This window comes from Bos indicus, chromosome 2 (genome assembly GCF_029378745.1).
Source record: "Bos indicus isolate NIAB-ARS_2022 breed Sahiwal x Tharparkar chromosome 2, NIAB-ARS_B.indTharparkar_mat_pri_1.0, whole genome shotgun sequence".
NCBI lineage: Eukaryota > Metazoa > Chordata > Mammalia > Artiodactyla > Bovidae > Bos > Bos indicus.
Window position 1 is genome coordinate 89,376,246 of NC_091761.1, and position 17,221 is coordinate 89,393,466.

Genomic DNA, 17,221 nt, shown 5'->3' on the forward strand with positions numbered 1-17,221 from the left:
AGGGGACGACAGAGGATGAGGTGGTTGGATGGCATCACCGACTCGATGGACATGAGTTTGAGCAAGCTCCAGGAGTTGGTGATGGACAGGGAGGCCTGGCGTGCTGTAGTCCATGGGGTCGCAAAGAGTCGGACACGACTGAGCGACTGAACTGAATTGACAGCACTGTTGTGGGTACACATGCAGGTTTATCCAGAGTGGGAGGTTTCTCAACTTTTCTATTTTGAGACCAGTATGTATAATTTTTAAAGTCTGGACAATAATATTGGGTGGCTAATATATTGTTTTGACCATCAGGGACAAATAGTTCATCAACTGTCATCATCCTATAATTTTTAAAAGATATGTAACACACACACATATATACAAAGTAGGAAGACATAGCCCCAAAAGAAAGAAAAAATAATACTTTAAATTGAATAAATTTAACTGTGAAACTGAAAGTCAGTCAGTCATGTCTCAGACTCTTCACGATCCCATGGACTGTGGCATGCCAGGCTCCTCTGTCCATGGGAATTTTCTAGGCAAGAATACTGGAGTGGGTAGCTATTCCCTTCTCCAGAGGATCTTCCCTATTCAAGGATCGAACTCAGAACCCAGGTGTCCCGCATTGCAGGCAGATTCTTTACTGTCTGAGTCACCAGGGAAGCCCAAGAATACTAGAGTGGGTAGCCTATCCTTTCTCCAGGAGATCTTTCTAACCTGGGGATCGAACCAGGGTCTCGTGCATTGCAGGCGGATTCTTTACCAGCTGAGCTAATAGGGATTTATGTATAATTTACTAGATTGTTATAGTGCACATCTGCAACTTTTGACCATTCAGTCCCTCAGCTCCTTTGGAATACCTCTCCCAAACTCTATGTAGTTTTGAAGGACACCTCAATTCTGTTACCTTTTAACCTCATCCCCCTCCTTGCCTCAACACCTGCCACAGATATAGACATAGGCCCCTGGTCTGGCCAGGCATGGTTCCTGAACCCTGCTGGCTGCAGAGATCGGTCTGGGAAAAAGACATGGCCGAGCAAATCTAATCAGCATCCTTTCCTGGGGTGCTGTGTAGATGCCAGGAGAAAGGAACTATTTTTCCCTTGTGGTTGCTTAGCCACTGTGCTTAGGCCAGGAGTTGTTAGGGGCAATTCTGTGCCAAAGATGAAACTCATCTACGGTTGGAAATAACATGGCCATTATCATAGAAAGACTGTGAAAGACTGTGAGGGGAACTGAATGAGACCACAAAGCCCCTAGACACAGATATACATGACACTAACTCCTCCATCCTTCCCAGGTGTGTGAACCAATAAATTCCTTTTGGATTTTCATCACCAAGAATTAATCAAATTGTCCCCTTTTTTTTCTCATTTTGCATCTTTCTGGAAAAATTCAGTCCTGAATAATATTAGTTTGAAGATTAGCAAGTATGAATAGGTTCATACCTGCAGACATTTAGAAAAAGCCTTTTTGCAAAAACTAAAAAATAATATCAGCCAAAATAACGTTTTTTTCTTCCTTACCTCTCTTTCTTTCTCATTTCTTCTTGGTTAAACATCTTCATTGCCATATGTGTCCGCTAGAGAAACTGGAACGAAAATAACAGAAAAGGAAGACTGAACAGCACACACTAGAGGAGTATAATCAGGTGGAAACAAATAGAAAAAAAGAGTGACATGACATATGAGCTCAGTCTTGTCTGACTCTTTGCGACCCCATGGACTGTAGCCCCCCAGGCTCCTCTGTCCATGGGATTGCCCAGGCAAGAATACTGGAGTGGTTTGCCATTTCTTCCTCCAGAGGATCTTCCCAATCCAAGAATTGAACTGGAGTCTTTTGCATCTCCTGCATTAGCAGATGAATTCTTCAACCCTGCACCACCTGGGGAGCCCCAGAAGAAAAGAAGGAGGAAGCTAAAGTTAAACTGGGGGCACTTCCCCGGTGGTCCAGTGGCTAAGACTCCATACATGCTGCGACTAAGAGTTTGCGTGCTGCAACCAAAGGTCTGATGTGCCACAATGAAATAATACATATTTTTTAAAAGCACTGAACTGAAGGTGGGAACTAGGGCGAGACAGGCCCTCACAGTCCTTCCAAGTTCATCTGATACCGGTACCAACAGACTTAAGACCAAACTCTGAATCAATCAATTTAATTTCTATCTCTCTTCCTGCCACCGTCACCAAGTTAATCTGAATAATCTCAACTTGGCCTATTCTCTACACATGCAAAATTTAGAAAATAGGAAATCCTTAACATCCTAAGTACACTAAATTTGAATTGAAGAACTGCTGTGGAATATTACCAAGAAAACGCTTCAAAAATTAGCATGAGGTCTTACTAAAAAGTGGTTTTAATTGTTATAAATGCATTATGTTAGGCTTTAGAGGATATTGTGGATGTAATAAAAATAAAATTTTAACTAAGAAAAAGAATGACTCAAGTCTTAAAAAGAAGGTCTTACCAGGTTTAAAATTATTTCTTTTTCTCATAGGTGGCCAGCCGTGAATTAAAAATACCCATGTCTCACTTGCACATCTGTGAAACAAGTACCGCCATGGTGCCTAATACAATCGCTACAGCAGCATCCGTCGGAGCAGATATCAATGGCAAAGCCGTGCAGGTGCTTCCTTCTGTCTGTCTTTCCCTGGGTGCTTTCTCCACATCTCTGGTTTTCGTAACTGGATACAGGCACAGTGGTTGGCTTCAGAGAAGTCATCTGTGTCACAGAATGTAGGCTTGGGATCACCAAAATGCCTGGAGAGTGTGTTAGTTGGACCCAAACTGAGATGACAAATAGACCCAGAATATAATGACTCCAACACAACAAAAGTTCTTTTTTTGTGTGTGTATAATACTGCAGAAGGAATATTTGGTCATTTGAGCACCCAGAATGATGGCAGTTCCTCCATCTTCAACATGTGGCTTTCAAGATTGCCCAGAGTGTCATCACTCGAGTGAGCCAGAGAAGGGAAAGAGCATGGGGGAAACCCGGGAGGAATACAAGTCACTTCCCCTCAGCATGCATTAGCAGAACAGCCTCAGGCAAAGTCCAACAACAAGGGAGGCTGGGGAAACTTAGAGCAGTGGGGATCCATAGGCCCAGCTCTATGGAGGAGTAGATGTTGGCAAACAGTCTCTGTCCCTGGGAGATACAGAAAGAAGAAATCTGGGTACTGCATAATGCAGACCTGTGCAAGTTTCCTGTAAACAAGTTCTTACAGGCAGGTAGGCAAGCAGAAGCCCAGGCAGGTAGACATGCTGCAATTAAAGTTTCTGCATCAGTAAGAATTCTACCTCAGTACTTCCTTTTTCTTTGTACTTATTTTTCTAAATGATGTATAAAAAGATAAATCTTCACTAATTCAGAATAGAATGATGACTTCATATTTCTTAATTCAAAGATCTTACTGCATATATTTTTGAAGTAATATCTATTTTTCATGTTTCTGTTATAAACTGTCCACTTTTTCCACTGGGACATTGAGGGGAGACATATGTCCTTACTCCCAGGACACTGCAATTATGCTACCAAAAGAGACCACTTTCAAATCCATCTTATCATTGTGGAGACATCTCCAAGACTCAAAAAATAGACTCATTTTGCTCAGAACAAGTTGGGAAACCTCAAATTCATGAGATCCAATTTTAGGTAGAATCAAACACAAAGCAAGAACTGCTCAGTGTGTATGGTGGGTGTCAGCCCAAACTATGCATTTGTCTTCTAGGGTTTTAGGTTTCTGTATCAAGAATCAGAAACTTTGTCGATCTAGCTTATTACAAAAACAAATTTATTTTCTCACTTCACACTCAAAGCCAATGCCTTAACTGAAGTAGTTTGGTGGTGGATGGATGAACAGACAGAGGGATAAAAGGACAGACAGAGAGTTGAACAATATTTCAGACCCAGAGGGATACTGGCATATCATTGTTATAGACTGAAAAGCACAAATTTGAATGAAAATAATTTTGTTCCACTGATCGTAATGGCTAAAAAATATGAAAGAAGGTTAGGGTTAGAAAAAAAGGGAGAAGGAATTAAGAACATGAATATTCTTAGAAAGGGGATCTGAAAGTAGAAATTCAACTTAGCCCATATTTTCACAGGAAATGAATGAGGAAGAGAAAGCACTCTCTATAAAAGATACTCTCCTCAAGGTCAGGAGTGGTGTGATACCATCCCTGAGTTCCCACTGTGTCAGTGTCAAACACTTCATAAGCATTCACTGAACTGGTCAATTATCCACCAATATTCTTTCAAATTATTTTCAAATTCTTTCAATATTCTTTCAAATCCTAACCTCCAGTCTTCTCTAATGAGCATTCACTTCTTTACTCCTTTAAGAATGCTTGTCAGATCCTTCTGAAACGCCTTGAGCCCATCATTAAGAAAAATCCAGAAGGTACCTGGGAAGAATGGGTAAGTGTTCCACTCTGTCTGTCACTACAAATGAGAAAGTAGTCCACACCAGTGCTGAGAGTGCTATGGTAGTGCATAGCTGCCCCATGTAGACTCAGTCCTAGGAGCAGGTGGCTGTGGGAGAGGGCGGGATTACCTGGCTGAGATGGCTGCTTTGTGAACTATCCCAGGCAGTAGTGGGGTCAGAGCACAGGAAACAGCATCGCTGAGAGGAGGAACAGAAGTGTGTGAAGAATTACCAGAGACTTACCCTCTCTTCCTAAATAAGAAAGAGGAAAAGACTGAGCCTTCCTAAGCCATAAAAAGGTGATGCTTTAAGTAGGGAGGAAGAAAACAAAAAAGCCTAACTGTGAATATGCCTCAAGGGAAATGACTTGCTTCATCCAACTTTACAATGTCCTATATCTTATTTCATTAAAACAATTATCTCACACTGGCACACACATTGGCCAGAGTTTTAACACTTAGAAATGAAGCTGTAAATACCTTGAGAACTAAGCCCCTATATCATGATGTGCAGCAAGATTCCATTTTATTTGCTTAATTTAGATTTCTGAACTCAGTCAGAAGGAGATTGTTAGTATACCAGCTGAGGAGCAAAAATATTAGGATAGGTCCTATTATTGGTAACAAAGCACCAGTAACAATTTTCAAATGTCAATTTTGGTGTATAGAATATTTTCATTTTCCCCTCTCAGATGGTATGTTTATCTTATTCTGACTAAATATGCCCATTCTGCAGATAGAAGCTGCTTTTGAACAAAGAATCAGTCTTTCAGCTACTGGATACTTCAGGTAAAAATTACAATAATGCCTTGACCTGGCTAAGAAAATATGAGGCCATCAAATCACTCTGGGCCTCAGTTCCCTCATTTGTAAAATAAATTTTTATTTTGTGGTCCTTAAGGTTCCCTCTAGGCTCCAAATTCCATGATTTCACATAGGCCTTTGAGCTATGTTCAAAGAAATAGTAAATAATAAAAATATCCCTAATTTGTAAAAATAAATAAACAAATATGAATTGTAACATCTAATCATTATTTACTATTCTTTACCATGAGTAGTAAGAAGATACCATTAGAAATAAGTTGCAACTCAGTTTTACAAATCTCCTTCCCTTTATCATAAAACCTTTCTATTTTGAAGCTCCTTTCTGGGCAAGAGAGATGGATAAGATGCTTAATTTGACTTCTGAACTCAATCAGAAGGCAATTGTTAGTGTATCCGCTGAGGAGAAAAAATTTTGAATGGGCTCTATTATTGGTAACAAAGCAAGAGAGATGGAGAGACGGATAGGATGGTGATCACCACTCATCATTGGTGCAGTGGCTGGCAGTGAAGGCCCTCAGTAGATGCATGTTAATTAAACAAAACACGAAAAGGAGCATATGTGAGTGCTCAGTCGCTTCAGTCACGTCCAACTCTTTGCAACCCTATGGACAGTAGCCCTCCAGGTTTCTCAGTCCATGCGATTCTCCAGGCAAGAATGCTGAAGTGGGTTGCCATGCCCTCCTCCAGGAGATCTTTCCAACCCAGGAATCCAACCAGCATTTCCTGTGTCTCCTGCGTTGCAGGCAGATTCTTTACTGCTGAACCACCAGGGAAGCACACACACAGAGGAGAGCTGATTGTCAAATGCAAGAAGTATTGACATTAGTTTTACAATCAAATGAAACAAACTAACACACACACACACACACACAGAGAATCTCATGAAGAAAGGAGGTAACAGCCAGCCCAATGCCCTGTACATGAGTTCCAAATTCCTGATTTCATCTACCCAACAAAAGGGCAGATCAGCCCTCTAGCTGGGTCCATCTTCCATTAACAACACATTGAATTACCTGCCCTTTTTCACCAGCCCTGTATTACCATCAGTTCCTTATGAGTTCAGTTAGCACAATCTAGGGGTCCCTCACAAAGAGTCAGACACGACTGAAAAGGCCTAGCAGCGTAGCAGTCACTTCCCGGATTCTGGGAATCCTAATAAAATCAATTGAGGTTTTCAGTGTGCAGATCTAAAACTCAAATCTTAATTCCTCAAGATACAGTGAGGTCCAGAGCAAGTGAAATAGTTTGTTGGTTTCTCCTTTTTTGGCATCCTAACTTGAGCACAAAGCATTTCCTCTTTAAAAATGGAGGCAAATGTTAGGGTTCCCGTAACAAGCTAGATTGCAAACACAGGTAGCAGTTTAATTGAGCTTAAAAGGCGGTCACAATCAACATCAATCAAATAAAATGCTAATGAAAATTTTGGTAACTTTTAAAACAAATCAATATTGTTTGCACCCCCCTCCCAAGCTAAAGGACTTTATTTCTTCCATCAGGGGCTACAAGGCCTTCATGGACTGGGAGAAGGGAGAGGGAGACCCTTTCCCCTACTATGTCTATGGAGCTGCCTGTTCTGAGGTTGAAATTGACTGCCTGACAGGAGCTCACAAAGTAAGTCATTTGACAGGTTTCCTCTTGGCAAGTTAGAACGACAACAACAACAAAATGTGTTTACATTAATAGCCCCCTTTCATTATGTAATACTTGTACAATAAGAACAAGATTCTTTCAATTACACGGGAATGTCGAGAGATTCAGCTTTATCCTAAATTTCCACTCAAAAAGAGGTAGTTGAGAAAGAATTGCTCATGACAGCCTAAAATGCATTAAATTTTTTATTCTATTTCAGACAAAATTACATTCCAAAGTTTTGTGGGGTTTGGGGGTTTTGTTTTGTTTTTTCTGTGAAAAAAAGCATCTATTCCTAAAGGAAGGTCAATTTATCTATTTCAGTTCAGTTTAGTCGCGTCGCTCAGTCGTGCCCTACTCTTTGCAACCCCGTGGACTGCAGCACTCCAGGCTTGCCTGTCCATCACCAATTCCCAGAGCTTGTTCAAACTCATGTTCATTGAGTCGGTGATGCCATCCAACCATCTCATCCTCAGTCATCCCCTTCTCCTCCTGCCTTCACTCTTTCCCAGCATCAGGGTCTTTTCCAAGGAGTCAGTTCTTCACATCAGGTGGCCAAATTATTGGAGTTTCAGCTTCAGCATCAGTCCTTTCAATGAATATTCAGGACTGATTTCCTTTAGGATGGACTGGTTGGATCTCCTTGCAGTCCAAGGGACTCTCAAGAGTCTTCTGTAACACCACAGTTCAAAAGCATCAATTCTTCGGCCCTCAGCTTTCTTTATAGTCCAACTCTCACATCCATACATGACCACATGAAAAACCATAGCTTTGACTATGGACCTTTGTCAGAAAAGTAATGTCTCTGCTTTTTAATATGCTGTCCAGGTTGGTCATAGCTTTTCTTTCAAGGAGCAAGTGTCTTTTAAATTCATGGCTGCAGTCACCATCTGCAGTGATTTTGGAGACCAAAAAAATTAAGTCTGCCACTGCTTCCATTGTTTTCCCATCTATTTGCCATGAAGTAATGGGACTGGATGCCATGATCTTAGTTTTCTGAATGTTGAGTTTTAAGCCATTTTTTCACTCTCCTCTTTCAATTTCATCAAGAGGCTCTTTAGTTCCTTTTTGCTGTCATAAGTGTGTACAAGCTGCCATCTGCATATCTGAGGTTATTGATATCAAGTTATCTATCTGACTAGGTAATTTAGTAAACTGTCTTGAGTAAATGCTTTAAAAGCATATAGTGATGTGATATCTCCCCAAAGTCAATTATCCCAAGGTAGTACTGAGATCAGTAGTACCAGAGATATTCCTGAGATGGATCACAGGCACGCAGGGCTTTGTGTGGCGTCTCCACAATCTGTGTGCACGTGCCCAATAACACAACACAAGGGCCAGATTAGTGTGATGTTTCTCAGGGAAGGAAGTAAATTGGTCTCAACAGTTACCCTTAATAAACCGAAGATCTTACAAATCCCCAAATTCATACATGCCACTGTGGCTACATGATTTCCTCAGTAAAATGGCAACAATACCACCTATAGCAAACCATTATGAGGCTTAGATGAGCTCATGATTTTAATTACAAATCCAGCTTCAGAATCTGATGGATAATCGGGCTCATTTATTTACTAAGTGATACCCAGACACACCCACATATCATGGACTTTAAAGTCACTTAAGATAAACCAAAACTATGAAAACGGAAGACCTTCTGAGATCATCAACAGTCCTCCTAGCACTAAATTTGAAGAGCTTAGTAGATGTCTTACCACCTCTAATGTTGATGGGGTTCCATGTAGTGCTAATCAACTAGCAAGAGTCCTGGAATAAATTGGAACCATTTGAATAAACCCTAAAATAGTATTTTTAATTCAAGTTTTTAGGGTCAGGGCCTCTTGAGAAACCTATATGCAAGTCAGGAAGCAATAGTTAGAACTGGACATGGAACAACAGACTGGTTCCAAATAGGAAAAGGAGTACACCAAGGCTGTATATTGTCACCCTGCTTATTTAACTTATATGCAGAGCACATCATGAGACATGCTGGGCTGGAGGAAGCACAAGCTGGAATCAAGATTGCCGGGAGAAATATCAGTAACCTCAGATATACAGATGACACCACCCTTATGGCAGAAAGTGAAGAACTAAAGAGCCTCTTGATGAAAGTGAAAGAGGAGAGTGAAAAAGTTGGCTTAAAGCTCAACATTCAGAAAACTAAGATCATGGCATCCCAGTCCCATCACTTCATGGCAAATAGATGGGGAACAGTGGAAACAATGTCAGACTTTATTTTTGGGGACTCCAAAATCACTGCAGATGGTGATTGCAGCCATGAAATTAAAAGACACTTACTCCTTGGAAAGAAAGTTATGACCAACCTAGATAGCATATTCAAAAGCAGAGACATTACTTTGCCAACAAAGGTCCGTCTAGTCAAAGCTATGGTTTTTCCAGTGGTCATATATGGATGTGAGAGTTGGACTGTGAAGAAAGCTGAGTGCTGAAGAATTGATGCTTTTGAACTGTGGTGTTGGAGAAGACTCTTGAGAGTCCCTTGGACTGCAAGGAGATACAACCAGTCTATCCTAAAGGAAATTGGTCCTGGGTGTTCATTGGAGGGACTGATGTTGAAGCTGCAACTCCAATACTTTGGCCACCTGATGAGAAAAACTGACTCATTGGAAAAGACCCTGATGCTGGGAAAGATTGAAGGCAGGAGGAGAAGGGGACAACAGAGGATGAGACGGTTGGATGGCATCACTGACTCGATGGACATGGGTTTGGGTGGACTCCAGGAGTTGGTGATGGACAGGGAGGCCTGGCGTGCTGCGGTTCATGAGGTTGCAAAGAGTCGGACATGACTGAGCAACTGAACTGAACTGAATTTTAATTTTGGCAGAAAATCAGAACAGACATCGTCATGGATGCCTGCTGCAGTCTAAATCCGGCCATCGATATTGGGCAGGTAGGTGCTGCCCCACCTGGATGGATGCCTCTTTTTGAGAGTCATTGTGGGGTCGGTAAAGGCCTTCTGAAAAGCACATAATATCAGAGCTTGGCATTTTCCCTCTTCAGATTGAAGGTGCGTTTATTCAGGGAATGGGCCTTTATACCACTGAAGAGCTGAAATATTCCCCAGAAGGTGTCCTGTACTCTCGAGGCCCAGATGAGTACAAAATTCCAACCATCAGCGATGTCCCAGAGGAATTTAATGTCTCCTTGTTGCCATCATCACAAACTCCACTAACCATCTATTCATCCAAGGTAAGCATTCAAACCTACAACTACACAATGTGCTTTTAAAAACACACACTACCTTTCCTGTAGAACAACTAGTTAACCCACACAGGATTTTTACATTTTAAGTGATGCTAGGATTTCTAAGAGTATGCAAGCTTCACTCAGTCAGTCAGTCAACAAACAATTATTGAAAATTATTTTATGTAAGATGCTGTGCTAGGAGTTGGTGAAAAAGACCTGCCCTTCACCTACAGTGGCTGATGGTCTAGTGTAGAAGCCTCTAAAACAAATGTTCTTCCTTGCAGGGCCTGGGGGAGTCTGGGATGTTCCTGGGGTCATCCGTGTTCTTTGCCATCACTGATGCTGTGGCTGCAGCTCGCAAAGAAAGAGACATAGCTGAGGATTTCACAGTGAAGAGCCCAGCGACTCCAGAATGGGTTCGAATGGCCTGTGCAGATCGGTTCACAGAAATGGTATGGAATTACTGTTTATTTTCCTAAAAGGTGATTTTTCTGTATCTTGAATCTTAGACTACTCAGGTAAATTATAAGATTATATATAAATCTTATATATACATTATAAAAAATTTATGATACAAAATATATGTTATATTATAAATTATATATAATTTACTTGGGTAAATTATCATCAAATTATAAGAGCACATTATAAGATACAAGCTCATCAAGTATAAGATGATAAAAATAATCACACAAATACCTTTTAGTATATGTAGTAATTTAAACTTTATGAAAAGCATTTCCCCATCTGTTATGTAACTTAATCATCTGGGCAACCTTTTTTTTTTTCTGTTTTTAAATTTATTTATTTTTAATTGAAGGATAATTGCTTTAAATATTGTGTTGGTTTTTGCCATACATCAACATGAATCAGCCATAGGTATACATATGTCCCCTCCCTCTTGAACCTCCCTCCCACCCCACCCCATGGGCAATCTTTAAGCAGGATAATTTATGGTGCTTCAGAAACAAATAGCTAAATATGAAACAACAGACCATTTTCACCAAACCATTCTAAATATTCCCTCCCTCTATCCTACCAAATCTATCCAATTCTTCAACAAAAACAAATACACAAAAAATAACCCAGGTCAAGGAGAAGTATTTGATAATGTCACTTTCCACGTCCTCTGTACAAACACAGAGTACACCCAGTCTGTCTTTTATTCAGGAAACATGTGGTCTCATGTCCCGCTGATGTTTCTCCACTTCATTTCATTTCATAGCAGTGCCTCCCAGCCCAGGGGTGAGGATTTGGGAGCCATCTGCTATACACATGTGCACACAGCAACGCCAGCCTGCTGGCTGGGGCAGACACTCAGTAGTGGGTGGGTCATTGGTTCCACCCTGCACTGATTTCCTCATAGCTTCCTTACATCAACAGTAATGGTAGTTCACACTGACTAGATATTTTACAGATTATCTCACTACTCATTCCTACAACTCTATCAGGTAACTACTATGATTTTCTTCATGTTACTATTGAGGAAACTGAGGTATAGTAATTTACCCAAGGTCAAGACTCAAGCCCAGACCATCTGGCTCCAAAGAAATAATAACTGCCTCCTAGAGAGAAAAGAACTGATTCTCTACTTCTTAAAAGAAATGTGTGTTTTCATAACTATATTAAAGGAAACCCAAATACTTAACTGACCTCCTTAAAACAGCCAGCCATAGAGTGAAAGAACAAAGTGACTCAGGATTTAGGAATATTACTTAAAGGAATGTTTCATAACTACTCATTCCCTTCCCCTGCGTGATCCAGTCCTCTCCCCATCTCCAAATCTGACTCAGCATTTCATGGACTCCAATAATACTGACCATCCTGGATTTCCCTCCGTCTCCCAGAGATGGTTTTGCCCCTCAGGCTGACCCTCAGCCAATTGCACTGTCCACAGAAAGAATTCCAATCATCTGCCTCAGGCCAGTCCCTGCTCAGATGGTCAAGGCCAGAGACCCCACCCTCCTTCACCGCAGGGACTCCTCTGGGCTGTTCAGGCCTGGAGAGCCATGTCTGCCCATTCGCAACAGCACCAATGACACGAAACTGCAGAATCATGTGACCTCCACTCCCAAAAGCACAAGCATTTCTGACCCTTAAACAGAAGTCCTCCATCACCTTTTGCAGTAATAAATATCCTTTTCTGAAATGGGGCAGATTCGGGTAACCAAAAAAACACAACAGAAGATACTAATCTTCCTTTCTTGCATGGTTGAACATGTTCAGCCTTCAAATGTCCCAGCTTTTAGAAAATGAATTTCTTCATTTCCAAGACTTCAGGCCGCTTTTAATAGTCCAGTTGTCTGGCAGTCACTCCGTCACATGCAATGATAAAATGTGAATCACTTTAATTTCATTCACCATTTGAAACTCAGCCTGTCAGCTACCTGGCCCATGTAAGGAGGCCACATTTTCTCCCAAATCTGATGGTTTCATGGTAAGATTAATAAATGTCTTCATGGATATAAAGCATGTACTGATTTGTACACCCATCAACTAAATGATCACAGTCAATGTGAGAGTGACCTCTCATTTTCTAAAATATAAGTATTTTAGAATGAGTATTAAAATCAGAGATCAGATCAGTCGCTCAGTCGTGTCCGACTCTTTGCGACCCCATGAATCGCAGCACGCCAGGCCTCCCTGTCCCTCACCAACTCCCGGAGTTCACTCAGACTCACGTCCATCGAGTCGGTGATGCCATCCAGCCATCTCATCCTCTGTTGTCCCCTTCTCCTCTTGCCCTCCCAATCCCTCCCAGCATCAGAGTCTTTTCCAATGAGTAAACTCTTCGCATGAGGTGGCCAAAGTACTGGAGTTTCAGCTTTAGCATCATTCCTTCCAAAGAACTCCCAGGGCTGATCTTCTTCAGAATGGACTGGTTGGATCTCCTTGCAGTCCAAGGGACTCACAAGAGTCTTCTCCAACACCACAGTTCAAAAGCATCAATTCTTTGGCGCTCAGCCTTCTTCATAGTCCAACTCTCACATCCATACATGACCACAGGAAAATACTCATTCTAAATATCACCTTATATTATAATCTATATTTCATATTACAAACCTCATTTGCATAACAAGTATTTTTATCTTCATAAAAGTCACATATGTCCATTATGGAAAAACTAGAAAATGCTGAAAAGAATAAGATTAAAGTTAAAATCAGCCCTAATCCTGCTAACCAAAAATAACCATAATAACCATAACATAACCATTTGGGTTATGTGTATATATATTTATAAATACACACATATGCACACTTTTAACCACATTTTAAATCATATAGGGTTTTTTATTTATTTAAAGTTTTATTGTAGTTTAGTTTGCTTACAATGTTCTGTCAGTTTCTGCTGTATAGCAAAGTGAATGTTATACATATTCATATAGGTTTGTATATATATATATCCTATTTATATACTCATTTTACAAAATCGGGATATCCCTAATATAAATATTTTAAAATATTTGAATAGTATAATGGGGAGTGACTCGGTTGAGCCTGCATTCACAAGAAATCTGGATTGAGAAGATCATTTTCCCATGCAACGTCACTCAAAAAATATAGTTGCTTAAACCCAAAGAGAAAATACCTGGCAAAAATTGTTTATCCTCCAAACTTATCATCTTTATTTATAGCCACTGGAACAAGTTTTAGAGGCAGGAACAGGGCAGAAGTTTTAACTTCTTAATACCAACCCTCCTGTTATTAAGGTTACTTAGAACATGTTGAGAAAGACCATTTATCTTTCATTCTTATCCAACCCTCAATATTCCTAGCAATTCCACTGACCTCACATATATCTGAATCAATGAGAATACAGCCTTCTTCAAATTCTTGACAAGACTTGGGTGACCCAATGGTTTCTCTCTTCTAGCCTACAAACCTCCTCAACTGTAGGTCAGCAGAGAGAGAACAATTAGAGCCAGACTTGAGTGGAGCCTCCTGAAAGAGACAACGAGGAGGAAGTCCTGGTTCTCAGTTTAACAAAGGGAACAAGAAACACACGAATATAGATTCTACTGCCACTTCCTGTCCCAGGAAATGTCAGTATTCCTCCATCCATATAGTAACACAAACCGGAAACCTTGGACTTAGCTCAACATTTCTCTTTCTCATACTCAGTAGCTAGTCCCTCATCACACCCTGTCAGTTTGAGCCCCCAACAATCTCTTCCATCAGTCATGTTCCTGTTGTTGTTCAGTCACTAAATAATGTCCAACTTTTTGTGACCCCATGAACTGCAGCATGCCAGGCCTCTCTGTCCTTCACTTTTTCCCTGAGTTTGCTTGAACTCATGTCCATTGAGTCAGCTGCCATCAGATGCCATCCAACCATCTCATCCTGTGTTGCTCCCTTCTCCTCTTGCCCTCAATCTTTCCCAGCATCAGGGTCTTTTCTAATGAGTCAGTGCTTTGCACCCTGGACTCTGCAGGTTTCTAGGTTGCAGACCAGTTACAGACCTCATAACTGGTCTGTAGGCTAGAACAGAGAAACTGTTGGATCACCCAAGTCTTGTCAAGGATTTGAAAAGGGCTGTCTTCCCATTGATTCAAGTATACATGAGGTCAGTTTATTTTCCTCCATTTCTATTGACTTCATGTCTAACCACTATGTCATTCATGCATTAAACATTTATTGAGGATCTAATACATGCCTGGCATTAATCTAGGTGCTGAGAATACAGCAGTGAATCAAAGAGAGTGATCTCTACCTTCAAGAAGCTTACTTTCTAGAGACTCTAAGTCCAACTTCCATCTCTCTAGCCTGGGTCAAAGCAGCCTTGTAACTGGTCTCCCTACACCCACTGCCACCAGAGATGTGTGGTATGACAAACATGATCGTGTCCTCCTAGCATGTACACAAGGTGAGAAATTTCCCATCACTCTTACGATAAAGATAAAGCTGTTTATGTTGCCCTGCCAAGCCTATAAACCTGCAGAGTTCAGCCTGGCCAGCACTCCCCCACTTCTCCAGCCGCACGAGGTACCCTACCTCGTCTTGTCTCTCCACCTCAGCTACACTTGCTTTCATCTGTCTGTTCCACATGTCAAGGACAGAGGCCTCCACCAGCTCTTCCTGCTGCTTGGAATCATCTTCTTGCTTTTCCTCACTCAGCTAATCCCCCTCCTTACCTTTCATGTCTTATTTAAATTCAAGAAATTAAATGATATTTCCCTTCTTCCACAGTTTGAGGTTCAGGAGTATAGTGGTGAACTAGACTCACAGGCACCTCTCTCTAGCTGTTTACAGCATAGCAGAGAGGGAAGATAATTGCTGTAAAGTATAAGTGCTTGCCCAACTCTGGGTTATCCCTGAGTGTCAATGGGACAAACTTTTGTAACTTAACCTTAACCTTTTCTTACAGTCAAAGGCGTAAGAGATGAAGCCCAGCTTTGATCATTCATCCTACAATCCATTCATTCATCTAGCATACTTACTCAGCCCTTTCCATGTGCCAAGCACTGCTCGGAACTAAAAAAAACACTGAGATAGTCAGTCTCTGCCACATGGATCCTACATTCTATTGGTAAAACCAGACAGTCAACAAGTAAAGAAATACACAAAATAATTTCAGGTGGTGATAAATATTGTCACACAAAACAGAAGAGTAGGCGGCTAGCATGTGATAGATTATTTTAGATTATTAAAGAAGCTTTCTCTGGAGTATTCATGTTTGATCTGAGGCCTAAATGAAGTGGAGGAACAAGCATGAAGCTGGTAAGGGTGTATTCCAGGCAGAGAATAGCCAGTGCAAATGCCCTGGGGCAGTTCTGATCTTGCCTCCCTGGTAGAAAAAACTTACAACTGAAAGGCTGCAGCTGTTGTTTTCCATGGCAGAGAGATAAAAGAAATAGAAATATGTGGTCAAGCCACTCTATCTTCACATCTTTGGGTGAAACCTGAATAGTTCTTATCCAGTCAGCAGTTTCCTAGCAACTAGCCTCTATCACAATGCAGATCTACTGCTTTAGATCTTTAGAAACTCTTGTTCATTCACACAGCAGGCCTCCTAAAATTCTTATAGCTTGGCTCTTGACCAGTTTTTTTGGCACAGTAGAGCAAATTTAAACCTGCATTAGAATTTATTGAGATGGCCCAAAAGTTTCTTCAGGTTTTTCAAAAAGTTTGTTCGGGTTTTTCTGTGAGATGTCACCAAACGAAATTTTTGGACAACCCAATACATTTGCTCCAACTACAATGTAGCTTTTTAGTTGACATATGTAAGGATTCACACTGGCATACAACACTGTACTATGAAACCAATTTTTTTTAGAAACAGATACTGATACTTTTTGTATTTGGTCTGTGAATACTTTTGTCAAAAGACAATTTGTTCTACAAGTAAGAAGGTGAGACAGTCGGAAGGTCTGTATACTAGAACATGAGCATTGGAAAGTCCCAGATCTCTTCTTTTAATAACTTTCTTATAACCACAAGGTAAATAAAAACCAGTGTATAGCTACTTCTTCAACAGAAATGATGGTTAAACATTCTGTATTTTTCCTTTGGAATTAAGTAAAATAATGCATGTAAAAATACTGTGTGAATACAAGTCACTACGTAAATATTACAGTTCTGGTCTCCACCAAATATCCATAACTGCTAATGACCTTTTTTCAAAATATGCCTCTCCCAGAGGCTTAAAAAGACTTTCCACATTAAATCAAGCTGACCTGCTGAGGGCAGGAAAAAAAAAAAAAAAAACAGCCCTTAACACTTAGCAGCCACTTTCATGGATAACTGGCTTTAAGCATCAGTGAGAAGCAGGCATTGGTAAGAAGCCTGGAGCTTTTTTTAAAAATCTTTCGTCTGCACCCAGCGGCCAAAAGGGACCTTGGTTCCTGGACCAGGAATCAAACCCATGCCCTCTGCATTGGTAGCATGGAGTCTTAACCACTGGACCACCAGGGAGGTCCCTGGAGCATTTTTGTTGTTAAAAAGTTCTACAAATTGAATAATCATATGAAAAATTTTTTTGACCAGTATGACAAAAAAAAATGTATATGACGAGTATGGTTACCTTGCTTACAGTAGTTAACTGTTGCTCTTATCCATGGGCCCTTTCTCAGGGGGTTCCCTCCCGGTCAGAACAGTGTTGCTGGTGTTAGTTTCTGCTCTGAGCTCAACAGAGCAGCCTGGCTCAAA

General features: G+C 40.8%; 1 protein-coding gene and 1 long non-coding RNA gene across 3 annotated transcripts in view; one reads left to right on the plus strand and one right to left on the minus strand.

The window, feature by feature from the left end:
* LOC109569328 (aldehyde oxidase 2) overlaps window positions 1-17,221 on the plus strand; it is a 77,723-nt gene that overhangs the window by 53,322 nt on the left and 7,180 nt on the right. For both annotated transcript variants that reach the window (XM_070769948.1, XM_070769939.1), the window contains 7 exons: window positions 2,483-2,611; window positions 4,334-4,408; window positions 5,151-5,203; window positions 6,736-6,850; window positions 9,714-9,779; window positions 9,890-10,078; window positions 10,360-10,527. In XM_070769948.1, coding sequence (XP_070626049.1) covers window positions 2,483-2,611; window positions 4,334-4,408; window positions 5,151-5,203; window positions 6,736-6,850; window positions 9,714-9,779; window positions 9,890-10,078; window positions 10,360-10,527 — 795 coding nt within the window. The remainder of the gene's footprint in view (window positions 1-2,482; window positions 2,612-4,333; window positions 4,409-5,150; window positions 5,204-6,735; window positions 6,851-9,713; window positions 9,780-9,889; window positions 10,079-10,359; window positions 10,528-17,221) is intronic.
* Window positions 36-16,804, minus strand: LOC139176802 (uncharacterized). Its single transcript, XR_011561259.1, has 3 exons — window positions 15,879-16,804; window positions 2,453-2,772; window positions 36-1,576 (listed from the first exon to the last, which is right to left on the minus strand). It is a non-coding gene; the product is annotated as an uncharacterized lncRNA (long non-coding RNA).